The sequence below is a fragment of the Lonchura striata genome, chromosome 4 (genome assembly GCF_046129695.1).
Source record: "Lonchura striata isolate bLonStr1 chromosome 4, bLonStr1.mat, whole genome shotgun sequence".
In the NCBI taxonomy this organism is placed as follows: domain Eukaryota; kingdom Metazoa; phylum Chordata; class Aves; order Passeriformes; family Estrildidae; genus Lonchura; species Lonchura striata.
This window is the reverse complement of record NC_134606.1, coordinates 35,747,747-35,761,509: the sequence shown is the minus strand read 5'-3', so window position 1 is coordinate 35,761,509 and position 13,763 is coordinate 35,747,747. Positions and strand designations below refer to the sequence as shown.

The following is a 13,763-nucleotide window of genomic DNA, read 5'->3' as shown; positions in this document are numbered from 1 at the left end:
GCCGCCCCGACTCCTGCCCCGGCAGCTCTGACGTCTGCTGTTGTTGCTGGAAGTGACGTCCGCGGGGCGGGGCGGGCGGGGAGAGGAAGTGCCCGTCAGGTTCGGCGGCGGCAGATTCGGTCTGCGCCCGCCGCGTCCGGGAGCGGCCGCGGGGCCCGGCGCTGTGCCGGGGAACGGCGGTGCTCCCGGCACACCGCCAGGGAACGGCAGGGAGCGGCGCTCCCGCTGCGCGGGTGAGCGTCAGCAGCGCTCTCGGGGCGGGGCTCTGTCCTCACCTGGGGCTTTCACTCGGAGACGGCGAGCTCCAGGGAGGGCCCGCTCCGGCTGTTGCAGGGGCGAGAAGGGCGGCCGCGGAGCCGGCCGCGGTCCCACGCTGGCGAGTTCGCCGCAGCGCGCTGGTTCCGGGAGCGCAGCCCGCCTTGCCGTGTCCCGGCTGGGACACGCGTTTTGCCCGCTGGTGCCCAGGGCAACCAGCCGAGGACGCGCAGTCCCTTGTGCCGCTCGCTGGTGTGCGGGCGGCTCCTGCGCGAAGGGCGTCGCGGCTGGCACGGCGGCCAAGTCCCGTGCGTGTCAGTGAGGTTTGTGCATCTCGCGGAATGGTGCGATTTCCCCCAGCTCCCTGCCCGTGCAACAGGGGAGTCTAGATTCACCTGGAAGAAATCAAAAGTCTAGTTGTTGGGCATTTCAAAGACAGCGTTTACAGTGGTAACATACTTGGTAACCTGCAGGGGGTAGTTTTTTAAGTTTTTCTTTGTTTGTTTTGGTATTTTTGTTTCGTTTTTTACATTGATCCTTTGAATAGCATATGCAGTTTTGAGAGTTGTTCTTTGAACTGCTTTTTCGAAGTGCTATATTATCATATGCTGAAACTTCATTATACTCGATTTTATTGATATCTAGGGCTCTGTAACTTATGCTACAGATTTCTACAGTCAAAAGCTATGTGTCCCATTTTACTGGGTTCACCTTCCCAAGATTTACTACCAACTTGACAGTTACTTTTGTGATCTCTTAAGCTATTTAGTAGTGACAGTAGTTACCAGTTTTTATATCCAGAGGTCTGGTGTAAAAAGAAAGGATTGTTGATACTTCTGGGAAACAGCCTATATAGGATTAGACAATATCCTGTGAGAGTGTCTTCTGTGAATATTTGCATTGCAGATTAGAGCTTCCATTTTATGTCAGATAATTGGTTAAATTCTTCCAAGCTTTGAAAAGTAAGTATTGTGTACTTCTGTTTAGTGCAAATAATAAACCAGGATCTAATGTTTAAATTAAAAGGAACCTGATGATTAAGTAGGAAGAAAATCCTTTTAACAAGGGCAAAACCCATGGGAAGAGCTTAATCTTGAGGACTGCTGATTAACCACTATAGAAACACAAGAAGAAAAACACCCACAACAAACCCAGCCCACTGTAAATGGAAGCTTTAACTGTTTCTTGAGACCATTGCTTCATTTATAGGCTGTGTGACCATGTTTCTTCACTGCTTGGGATGGTAGGCTTCAAAATACTTGTTTTCTTCTAAGAAAAGAAATTTAGTGAAGATAATGGCAGGTAATTATCTCCCAGGTTCTAGCAGAAAATTGCATTTTCTAATTTTTGTGTACATACTTTTTTTGAACATATGTACTTTTTAGATTTATTTCATAATCTGAAAGAAGAATAGCATTTGGAATAATGGCAACAGGAGACCTAAATGGAAGTTTAAGAAAAATTGAACAAGGACTTCGCTTGTTAAATTATCCAAGAGATGTGGATTATACAGTGTAAGTGGCAGTGTGAAAACTTATGCTAATACATGATGACGGCAAGATGTGTAAATAGGATATGTATAAATATTAGCATTGCCCCAGTGGTAAGTAGGCAGAACATAACTGGGAAGTTGGGGTGTGGCCTGTGTGAACTGGAATATAAAATTATGCAGTTTTGCTCTTCTGAGCAATCCTTAGAACAATCCTGAGCTGTATTAATGTCTTGCTCTTCTTCTGCTGTTCTTGTCTTTGTTTTGGTTAATCTTACCTTTTGGATTTCTTTGGAAGGCGCTTGCAAAGTTTTTTTCAGGAAATTTCATCCCATAAAGATTAGAAACAAACAAAAAAAAAAGGTCTGAATGTTGAGCTGGAAATGCTGGTGGGCTTTAGACTTAAATTATATGAAGATCACAAAAACATTGTTTTGAGCATTTTAAGGATAACAGCAAAGACAGCTGAATGAGAGATGCCCAGATAAAGAAATGTTAAGATGAAAGATATTTGGATAGAACACGCTGTGGGCTAGAACATTCCTTTCAAGTTAGATGTTGTAATTCATGTCATGAAATGCTTTTTTTACCTTCTGGTGTGTAAAATACTTTTGTTTCTTTATAGGTTAGTAAAGGGTGATCCAGCTGCATTTTTACCTATCATCAGCTATTGTTTTACATCTTTTTCAACTTGCATAGCAGAGCTTTTGGTAAAGTGTGATGTGGAACTGACAGCCAAGAGTGACTTGCGTTTTATTGAAGCTGTTTATAAGGTATCTCTTCATGTTCTTTGCTGGAGAAACATGGGTTTGAGTATAGCTTCACAGAAATTAAACGTTTACCATGATCTTTACTAGAAAGTGCAAGTTTTTGGCAATGAACATGAATTTTAGTTCTGTTAGGATTTAAGATGAGTAGCAAGTCACTATGTGCAAGATTTAGATTTTAATGAAAATAAGGATTGGTGGTGGTAGCCAAATCTCAGTTTTGAGACATTTGCATGAATAATAATATTGTTAGATGTTAATTTTGAAGAACAGAGAAATGCTTATTGGACAATAAGATTTATGGAAGTGATTTTGGCAAAAATCTTAACCACCAAAAAAATCACAAGGAACTCAAAAAATTGTAATGTAAGCACAGTTTAGAAATACAGCTATTTTGATACACTATGCCATTTTAATACATAAAGTTGAATATTAACCTTTTATAAATCGGAATCAAATTCTTAACTGATTGAAAATAACTTTGAACTATCCTTAAAATATACAAAAGCACATTTTTATGAAAGGTGGATTGATGAATTAAGAAATAGGAGCTTATTCAGACTAGTTTTCTATCTGAGAGACTGCTTTACAGGCTTCTGTGTGAGCATTATGTAGCCCTCTGATGTATTTGCAGAGATAAATATAACTTATTGTAAGTTCAGTTTAAAAATTTTTTTAGTCTTAATTTCTATAGTCAGTTATTTCTTGAATTTTAAGACTGGGAGTTGATGTTTACAAGAGTGATGTGAATGAAAGATGAGATATGTTTAAAGCCTAGTTAAAAGAAACATCTATTTATTAGTATATATATAAATAAATGAAAAAAGGCTTAGCTGCTGATGTGCAGAATGAAAGACAAGATTGTAGTAAAATAAGAATATGGGCAGGCCATTTCTACAGCAAATTGTAAGGTGAATTTGAAAATGAAGTAAACTCTTATTTTGTTGCAGTTTCTTCGAGATCAATTTCAGTATAAACCAATTTTAACTAAAGAGCAGTTTCTTCAGGTTGGCTTTGCAGAAAGAAAAATGCAAATTGTTTGTGACATTATCAACTGTGTGGTGAAGAAACATAAGGAGTTGAGTAACTCTAGTAAGGTACTGATCAAATTGTTACCTTCATTATAAGTATTTTTGACATGTTTGATGCTGCTGAAGCTGGTCTTCAGTTTCTATTTGAAAATGCAGCATTACTCATGGACCAGATAATGGAAAGTTAGTATGAAGTTTCATTGTAAGATGCTTGAATGCTTTCATTCAAGACATAAAGCTGCCAATACTTTGTAGTATAAAAAAAATTAGAATGGAGATAAAGCTAATTGTTGTTTTTACAGTAAGTGATATATTTTCTTTTACACTTCTTGATACAATGAACATATGAATTAAACTTCTCAGATAAATTTAAAGGCAAAACAAAATCCTCATATGTTGAATTTCTCTAACAATTTAAAAATTATACTTGTATTTTTTTTCTCAAATATGATTATTTTAATCAACAATACTTGTAATGGCATTGTTTTTTATCAGTATGTGTTGTGTATGAGTCTCTGCTTTAATGAAAGGAATTTCCAGTCAGTATATTTTGTTTTGTTTCCTTTGAGTTTTTAACAAGTCTTCAGGACTTCTGCATACTTAATTTGTCAGTTTTGAAGACGTAACTACATTTTTTTTATATTTGTTTTACTTTCTACTCTGGTGCAAGTTGTCTTTTCTATTTATAACCATCTATTGATGCATCCTAGCATAGGTATTAGTAAAAGTATGGCATTTACTTCTGGATCTGTGTTCTCTATAAATTTGGGTAATATTTAAGTTTTTTTAGACATTATTGTACTACAGAGATTTAAGTGTGTTTGTGTGTGTGCACCATTAAATATTCCTGACTGTCAGTGATGGCGGTTAGCAAGTAGGGTGTGGAATCCTGAAAATTTTCCTGTGTTATTTTCTTCTGTTCACTTTGGAGGTTAAATCCCAAACAAGAAAAAAAATCAGACCTTTTAAATTTGAAGTATGGTCAAATTGTGGTAAAGGTCTTGCTGATCCAAGTCGCAGTGCTCTGAATTCTAAACAGGTATGAAAATAATTTTTATGTTTAATGTCTAAAGGTTGATCTCGTTTGTAGCAAGTCAGGCTCTTGCTGAAATTTTTTGCTTTCATTTAGGTTTTAATATTTAGTCAAACCAGTTTTGAGGTGGACTGGTGTTTGTTTGTTTTTCCCTGAAGTGTAGTTGGCTGAAATAATGGCTGAAATGCAGAGGATGTTGCCTCTCTCACTGAGTATTTCATCTCAAAGTCTTGCTGGTAATGACCTAGTGCTGTTGTTTATATCAAGTGTAAGGGAGAGCAATGGAAGAAGATAAAATGGGACAAATAAGTTGTGTTTGAAGAGTGAAGTGTGCTTGGCTTAGCATGTGTTTTCAACCCAGCTTTCAACACAGTTTCGTCTTTTGTCTGAATCTGTTCAGCAAGTTTTCATAATGTAGCATTCCTTTTGGCTTTGGTTTTACAGAGGTAAAATGATTATGCATTGAGTAAAAATGATTATACATTATGCCATTCTTGGCATGTGAAGGAGGCTGCTTTCCTAATATTTTCTGCTAAAAGAGTGCAAAATAAAATTGTAGAAAACTTTTAGGACTATGACTATGTCTGTTAATAGCTGGTGGTTTCTACTTGTAAGGAAAATGCTGCTTTTATCAAGGAGAATTTTGCAAACAAAATATTTGGAATGGCTTCTTTGTCTCTTCTAGTTGTTTAATATTAGCACTGAATGGGATAGATAGGTGTGTTTTAAGAATTTCCTAGTAGAGGAGAGTTTCAGCTTAACAAAAACACAGAGGAATCTGAACATGTTAAGATACTGCATAGAACTAGTAATTGCGCATTATTAATCATTAAGTATTTTGTTTTGTGATAGTATCATAAGATTTAATCTACCTAGGAAGAATTGCAAAATTTCTCTTAGTTTTCTCTAAGGGAAGCCTTCAAAAGAAATGAATGTGTAGCTCATAGGCTATTTTGCTGACAGTTGTCAAGAAAAAAGGAAGAATTCTAATCTTCCTAGTTAAACTTGTTTTGTTCTTAATGTTTTAGTCATGGTTTTGCTGTTGAAACTGTCTATGCATATGAATTTCACTGTGTGTAATAATGCATTTTCCAGTCCACACTTAGAAATCTAACAACCTTTAAATTAAGGGAGGACATTCATGTCTTTTTTACTGTTTATGGAAAGGAAACAAAGTACATCGTATATATGGTAAAGTGTGTCCATATTTGTTTTACAGTTCCTTCAAGTCTGTGTGATTTTTTAAAAATTAAACTGCCTGCTGTTGCTTTCTATATTTTGTAAACAGTTGGGATAAGATAGTTAGATTTAAATAAATATTGAAATAATAGGTCTTATGTGTTATTACTTGGCTAATGAATTGAAATACTCTTGTAACAAATAACACCAGCAGTTTGTTGGGTTTGTTTGTTTGTTTGTTTTTTAACATACTCAAAAGAAGCCTCTAGTTGAACGGCACTCAGGAAATGAAGTTAATGGTGATCTTCATCTACTGCCCCTGCCAGCACAGGGAGGGGCTGAGGAAGAATTGTGCCCAGATCATGGTATTGTGGAAGTTAAATGTGAACAAGTAAGAACTTCTCTTTTAAGATGCTGTATTTTTTTTTGCAGGATTTTTCTAAAGGGATGAGGGTTTTTACTTTATAGTTACAGTTCAGGAGCATGCAGTTGATATTTAATAAATACTTTGAAAAAGTTGGGAAAAGGAAAAGTCAGTTAAATTGTACTGTCTTTTTCAAGACACAGTTCTGTCAACAACTTGTTTTAACAGCTGTGTTCCCTGAGTAGGCATATTTTGATAGTTATGGAAGAAAAATAATTTTCTAATGTAGCAGGATGTGGTTACTGAACTTGAAGATTGCACTTTATTAGTTTGATCAAATGATAAATTGTTTCTGTTTTGAAATTAGCGGACATGTTCTTATCCACATTTTCAGGTCATAGAAGAAAATTCAAAAATTGAGTTTTTAGAGAATCAGCTTGCAGATTTCCAGGAAAAGCTTAATAAGCTAGATTGGATGGAAGATAAGCTACAAGTTTTAGAAGAGAAACTGCAAGGAAAGGTGATCATAGACGAGAAGGACTGGAATAACTTATTGAATCGAGTTTTGCTTCTTGAAACAGAACTGTTGTTACAATCCAGAAAGGTGTGTTAACTTGTCTTTTAATTCTATAACAAAAATTGGCTAAACACAATCTTATTTGTCTGTTTCTGCCCTTCCTGCCTCCTGATTTTTTTTTCCACTGGTTTTAAAGATTCAATCTGAATGCAAGTGCTGTTTATAAAGTTGATGGTATTTTTTTCTTAACTGTTAAATTATATTCTCTGCGACTCTATGAACCAAAGCTTTCCATCTGTTCTCATTAGTAATGATTCAGTGTCATTTTATTTACTACTAAAGTTTTAGAAGAAAGTTTTTTAACATGGAGTCTTCATTCTCTACAACAGATAATGACAAAAATGGATGTCATACACAGTGGAAAATACAGGGTTAATCAAAAAAGTTATTTCTTATTTTAGTCCTATATGTAATTTATGGGTCCTTGAAATTTCTAATCTAATCAGTGGGGTTTTTTCTCCTATTCTCACTCTCCTATTTCTTATCAGTGATGTTCATTGCATTTTTGAACGTGTAAAGGCACTACAGTTGTGATGTGGCTACATTTGGCACAGCAAATAAAGCCTCTTGTTGCATTAAGACTGGGTTATTTTTCATGCTGTTGAAAGGTCCTTGTGTGCACATTATGTAATGTGATATATGTACACATGTAAATATTTTGACTTGCAGTGAGCCATAGCATCACTTTGAAATTAATCATGTGATCCAAAATTTTTAATCTCTATGCATCTCGTGTATCCTTCAGATGCTGTTAGATGCTTTTCAGAAGTTGAAAATCCTTGTGGAAAATATTTGATTGGTGTTGCATTTTTCTTCGCATTTGTAAAACTGTTGAATTTATTCATACCCAAGAGCTCTGTGCATGTTGACCCCACAAATTTGAAAATGCTGCTAATACTTGTATACACGATGTGTTTTACTGTATGCCTTGCAAGTGTGGTAGTTATGCAAAGTCTTGAAATGGACAGGTATTCAGACTGATCACTAGGTTATTTCTAAAAGCTGTAGCTCAATTAGTAAGGATGGATACTCTCACTCACCTAAAAAAAAAAAGTTTTAGGTCAGTAGTAGCTCATGTGATTTTACCATCTGAAATCAGATTCTTATGGATTAGTAGACGTGTCCAAATAACACCACCAATGGTTATGGTTTTATTTTCTGGCAGCAGTCTCAAGAGGCCTTCAGGAGAACAGCCATAGACAGTTTTTCTCCTGTTTCAAATGTATTCTTTTCAAGAAATTACTGTAGCACATGGGAAAGCTCATGTTTCAGACTAGACTTGTTCTTTTGTTTTTGTAAATTTGGTTTATTACTGCTTCAGTAACATGTTTATTGCAGTTCATATGGTTGAAATAGTATTTGGAAAATACTCTAAAAAATATCCCTCAGAAATTTCCAGAGGTAATTATATTTCTGTACTGCATGTTACTGAGTCACCTGCAGTAACTTGTTCAATTATAGTTTATGTATGGCATTGTATATACAGGTATATAAGACTATATATGTTTATGTATACACAGTCTTCAAAGCTAGCTGTTTGGCAATAGGCATTTGAAAACTGCTAAGAAATAATCCTTTGGGCCACGGAATTACTGTTTTTTTTGTTTAATGAAATTGCATCCAAGTCGTGCTTCACACATACAGAAACAATTCAGAATTACTCCTCTCTTACTCTTGTACTTTACAGGGAATTTTTGGCATCTAGCCAACATAGCAGGAACACTTGAAGATCTGTATTTTGTTGTTGCCAAAATAGCAGCAGCTGTGCATTTAAGCTCTGGGAAAGTCTGAAAGCTACCAAATCCATTTCAATGGAAGGAATTGAACAGATGTACTCTGTGCAGATTCTATTTTTGTATTTTTTTAAGAGATGAACATTATTACAGTTTTTTTCCAGCATTTTCCCATACAATACCTACTATTTGTCCTTCATTCATTTATTTGGGTTTAGTATTCCTCTGTTAGCTGATGTAGTTACTCCAGTATATAAAGTAACATATTTTAAAGGCTGAGATGTCAAATCATAATGATAACTCGTTGGTAAAAAAAAAGACTAAATGTTGTTTGAGTGTTGTATTTTTTTACTTTGAAATGAGAAAGTTAAACTCAAAAATACTATTGTTTCCTTGCTTATAAACAACCTCTTTAAAGTTTAGATGAAGTTAAACTGAGAATGTTTCTTGAGAGAGCTCTCTTTCATTAGGAGCCTGGGAAACCAGCTTAAAATAGCCTTCTGGGTTCTAAGCATTTAGGTGGAACGAATTTCAGTTAATCTATAGGCTATTTTTTTTAGGACTGAGAACTGTATTTTTGAATATCAACCAGCAGTAGAAGAAGGCACACTTACTTTAAGCTAATGGCAACCAGTGTTGAGATGAAATGATTAGTACAGCTAAGAGCATTCTGATTGTCCATTCTACTTATAAATATGTTATATGCACTGTATTTTGGACTGGTTTCGACCTCTTAATGAACAGCAATATTGATATTAAGAAAAAAAGACCCATTAAATAGACTAGTTTTTTGATGAAGTGCATTTATGGAAATCTTGAACTTTTTTAGTCCTGTGAAGATGTTTGTGCAGTGCCAACATATCTGGATGGTGTAGCGAGCAAATACATACATACTTAGTACCTAAATATAGTTTTGTTCAGTCGGATTTAAACAGGGTATGTGGCTAAAATGAAGTAAATTTGTATTTCAGAGAGACTTACCTAAAGAGTTCAGCAATATAAATCAAAAAAGAACTTCTAGTAGCATTCCAGTTTCTCTTGGTGAGTATTAATGATTTTCCTTTTAATTAACGTAAATCTGCTAAGCACTTCTTGCTGACCTTGACTAAAATAAAACTACTTTTAAGTATGTAACTGCAATTTAGTGACCTCTGAATTTAAAACCATATTATAGATTAGAAATTAACCTCCTCATCATTTCATGTTTCTAACTTAACTTTTAGATTTCATTGCTATAGCATAGTAAGTGCTAGTTAAAAATAGCTACTAAAAATATCAAAGATGCAAATTTAATTAAGGTTCTGTTATTAAAGCTGTGAAAAATAGTACTGTCATTTGGACTTTAAAGCAGTTATCATCATGTTTTAAAAATGCGCTGTTCTCAAGCCCAAATGGAGTTATTTTTGCTGCTACTAATATCTTTTAGATTGCTGTTTTCTTCTTTTTTTAATGGGACTCAGACAAATCATGATTCGTAATCTTTGTTGGTTTTCAACTACTAAATGTTTTCTATATTTCATCTCTGAAGCATTTAGCAGCTATCCAACTGACATTTTTGATAAACTTTCTTGTTTTGAAGAGAAAGTCAAAATCTTTTTCTTCTATTTCCAACTTCCGTTTAATTTTGATAACATACAAGAAGTAAATGAAGCAGACTTGAATGTCAAAGAAGTTAAAAGCACTACTCAGGCCATGAATAAATCTTCTGTCTTCTTCAATGGTAGCTCTTTAGCCCTTAGCTCTATTAGCTCCCTCTGTTCTCTTCCTTGATTTGGCCTGTTTCCCTTGTGGCAGCTGTTATTCTTACCACCAGTGCTTAGGAGGATGTTCTATTTTCCATTTTCACATATTAGGCTTTTTTGTCCAGTGTTGGGCTTTTGAATTGTAATTAAAAGGGAGTCTCAGTAATCCAGTTTCCATGGAAATTAGGAAGGCAGTTCTTGGTTATTTCAAAGCTTGTTTTTATTGTGGAGTTGCAGAAATGGGACCTTCGCAGAAAGCATGCAACATGTTTACTTCCTGTGATAAGTTTAGTGGTGTGTTACTGACACTTGAGGACTTTTTAGTAAGTAAACAGGCTGATGGATTTTGAAAGAGAAATTTCATATTTTCAGACTTCCCAAATTATTCTGAATTTGTTAATCCTGCTTTTCTAAAATTCAGGAAATTTTAGGCATGAAAGTTATGAAGACAGTATTAACTCTTATATGAGAGTATAAGAATCCTTTCAGGCTCTTTTTTGTTAGAAATCACAGCTGTACCAATTAAACTATTTTTAATTTTAGGTATTTAAAAACAGTTTAATATTAATTATAGATACAAAATAATGTAGCTAAGTATGTTTCAAGGGTATGATGTCTACATGGTGACATTACTAAAAAGTGGGTATGGAAACGTGTTTTTTTCAAGATACTAAGTTCTCTTCCCTGACAATAGTAATCTAAAATTGCAAGGAATATCACAGCCTTTCAAATGAAAAAAAAAAAAAAAAAAAAAAAAAAATTGCTACTTATAAGACAGCTTACTTAGCACAAATGAAAGACATGTTTGAACAGGGAGTTTACAATAAAAATAATGTAAACTATATGAAATTACTATTAAATGCTTGGCACTGTAATCAAACGTTCATAAGTTTTGGTTTTACTGTAATCAGGAAAAAATAATTTTATTAGTAATCTTTGGAATTTGTTTTTTCTATATTATATATAGAATACATAGTGTCATATTGCACTTGTTTTAAAAAAATGACAAGCCTATTCTGAACTCTTATCGTAGCTTTTTCTTTTCCCTCTCTAAACAATGCATTCTCTTCTGTTACTGCCTACTGTAAATCAAGTTATTTGATAGCTGACCTTGCAAAAGAGAGCAAAAAGGCAAAGGTGACATAAAACTGAGCATTTCTCTATAGATACAGAGAGGAATGAGGAGATGCCAGAGAGTCATCTTCAGTCGTCTGGATGCAGTTCACTGTTATCCACAGACCAATCTCCCAGAGACATGACCATTAATTCTCATGATCTGACAGACATTTCAAAGGTAAGTAAAGCTGGTGAACGCTCAGTTGATTTCCTTTGAGGTCAAGAGAACAAGTAAGCATTGGTTTTAGTTGTATGTACTGATAGAAAAACAAGAAAACTATGCAAAACTACATCTAGGTCTGTCTCATAAAAATACTTTTCATATGTAAACAGTGCTTAAAGTCAAATTTTCTCTGAATTTAAATTAAAAATCCATCTGAAAAATGTAAGCTTTGAAGAGTTCACTAACTATGTTGCTTTTAAATTGTAGGAGACAATAACACAAAGAATGGAAAAGATAAGTAAAATGTAAGTAATAGGAAAGGGCAGCAGGAATTTATTTCCCAGGAGGGAGTTGTACTGGACTAAGGCACACAGAGAATGTACATATGTGTTCCAAACCTCAAAGTCTGTGCATCAGGTGTGGCATTTCCTTATGGCTCTACTGGATAATAAATCCACTTACAGTTTTGTATTTGTGGGATGAGTCACTGTTTTGGTTTCTAAAAAGCAATAGAAAGCACTCTTAATAATATTAACTAGAGATTAAAGAGTGTTTAGAATTTGGTTGATAAGATATAGGAATATTATTTATTTCCTGATAGAAATTCCCTGGTACTTGCATTTTTTCTTCCTAAAAAATACCTGTTATCTTCACTGTTTTTTATTATTTAAGGAAAAGTAAAACTAATTTCAGTTTAAGCATTATAATAACTGTATTAAGATGTATTTGATATTAATTCTGATATCTATAATAAGTTTTTTTATTTTTATTATGCTTGAAGAGAAATGTGCTGCTTTACAATGTTTCTCTAACAAGAGATTTCTCTAAGTGTGTGGCCTATAAAAAGCTCTAGCCTTTTCTGTGATTTTAATTTTATTGTGTGGGTTACTTCTTTTTTTGTTACTTGAGGTTTATTGATATATGGTAGGCATTTAAAATAGAAACCAATTGCAGAGGAAAAGGGTGGGATGAGAGAAAATATATGGGATCATGCTGCTCATTAGTATTTTGGATAATTAGGAAGTCAAAAGCAAGTCAGTTATTTTGTACCTTATTTTATTAAGTGTATGTAAACAAAATTTATTTTCAGAATTGAAGAAACCTTCAACTTGTTCAAATCACCAAGTCCACCTCTGGGAATACCTGCAAGCACAAGTCTTCAGACCTGTTCTCTGCAGACTTACGGATACCAGAAATAATCTGTTTGTACAGTGTTAAATTTTTAATATATCGAATTAGTAATGATCACCAGTGCTTTTTTTGCTTTGAATATTTTACTCATGCATCTGTGTATTGATTTCCCTCCCTACGACCACAATTTTTGGTTTTAAAGACTGTTCAAATAGCTTCTTCCCCTCTCCTTGCACTTTTGTAAATTGAAATCATTACAGCAGTGTATTCTTGTGTTGACATTTGTTAGCAGTGTGCTAAGTAATATGTTTTTTAAAGTGTGGGCTTGAGGACTGCGGTTTACATCCTGTTGGAAACATTCCAGCTGGAACTTGCATATTACACCCAAGAGGCATTCTTACATACCATCTTACCATCTGTACTGTTGAATAAGTCTTAATAAAAAACTTACATCCAGTTTCAAATATGTACCTTTTTTGCTGTTTGTTTGGGTTTTTTTTAATTTTTATTTTTAAATATAAGTTTTCATGCTGAGCTGGAGAGCACCAACACTTTATGGCTTCCATTAACACTTACAAAGTGAGGGTCAGTTTGATCCTAAACACAAAAATGTGCGAGTAAGTCCACAGACTTTGACTGCAAGAGATGTGTTGAGTGTTTTAGTGCTCTTACCCAACACATTTTAAGACCAGCAGCACAGATGGAGACCAGTCAGTATACAAAGAAACACAACATTTTCATTATTTGAAGCCATATTAAGAGTTCTGTTTAGACACATAAGTAGATGTAAGACTTCCATAAACATATGATCAAACCAAAGATGTGTGAGGCTTGATTAGATCTATTTAATTGCTTATTGCTTTTTGTAAATTGGTAGCCTATCATATCAAGGTTCCTTTGTGTTTTAATACTTCACTTTAAAAGATTTTTGTAGTTTAATATTACAGACCAGTTGGAATTTTTTGGGGGGGCAGAGTTTACAGGTGAAGGCAAATGCCTTCATGTTTGACATGCTGTAAAAAGTAATTTCTATGTTTTAACAACAATTATGATTTTTTTCTATAACCATATGTAATATAAATGGACTTTATTTTACACAAAAAACAGAAGAGCTTACAGCGAGTTATGTTATATAAACTAGTTCTGGGTTTTTAGACTTCTGTGATTTGATTTACTTTTTCAG

At 34.6% G+C, this 13,763-nt stretch overlaps 1 protein-coding gene across 4 annotated transcripts; it reads left to right on the top strand.

Moving 5' to 3' along the window:
• The first annotated feature begins 45 nt into the window (after positions 1–45).
• Positions 46–13,044, top strand: CEP44 (centrosomal protein 44). 4 transcript variants are annotated; one of them, XM_021551454.3, is made up of 11 exons: positions 46–233; positions 1,641–1,769; positions 2,370–2,517; positions 3,462–3,608; positions 4,474–4,581; positions 6,017–6,145; positions 6,513–6,722; positions 9,400–9,469; positions 11,337–11,464; positions 11,717–11,754; positions 12,540–13,044. In XM_021551454.3, exons 2-11 carry the CDS (start codon positions 1,681–1,683, stop codon positions 12,646–12,648), a joined length of 1,176 nt encoding a protein of 391 aa, XP_021407129.1. In that variant the 5' UTR covers positions 46–233; positions 1,641–1,680; the 3' UTR covers positions 12,649–13,044. The 4 variants fall into 4 exon arrangements, with proteins under 4 accessions (XP_021407129.1, XP_077639032.1, XP_021407368.1 ...); XM_021551373.3 differs by having other exon boundaries at positions 48–233; positions 6,014–6,145; XM_077782906.1 differs by lacking the exon at positions 4,474–4,581 and having other exon boundaries at positions 6,014–6,145.
• The last annotated feature ends 719 nt before the right edge of the window (positions 13,045–13,763 follow it).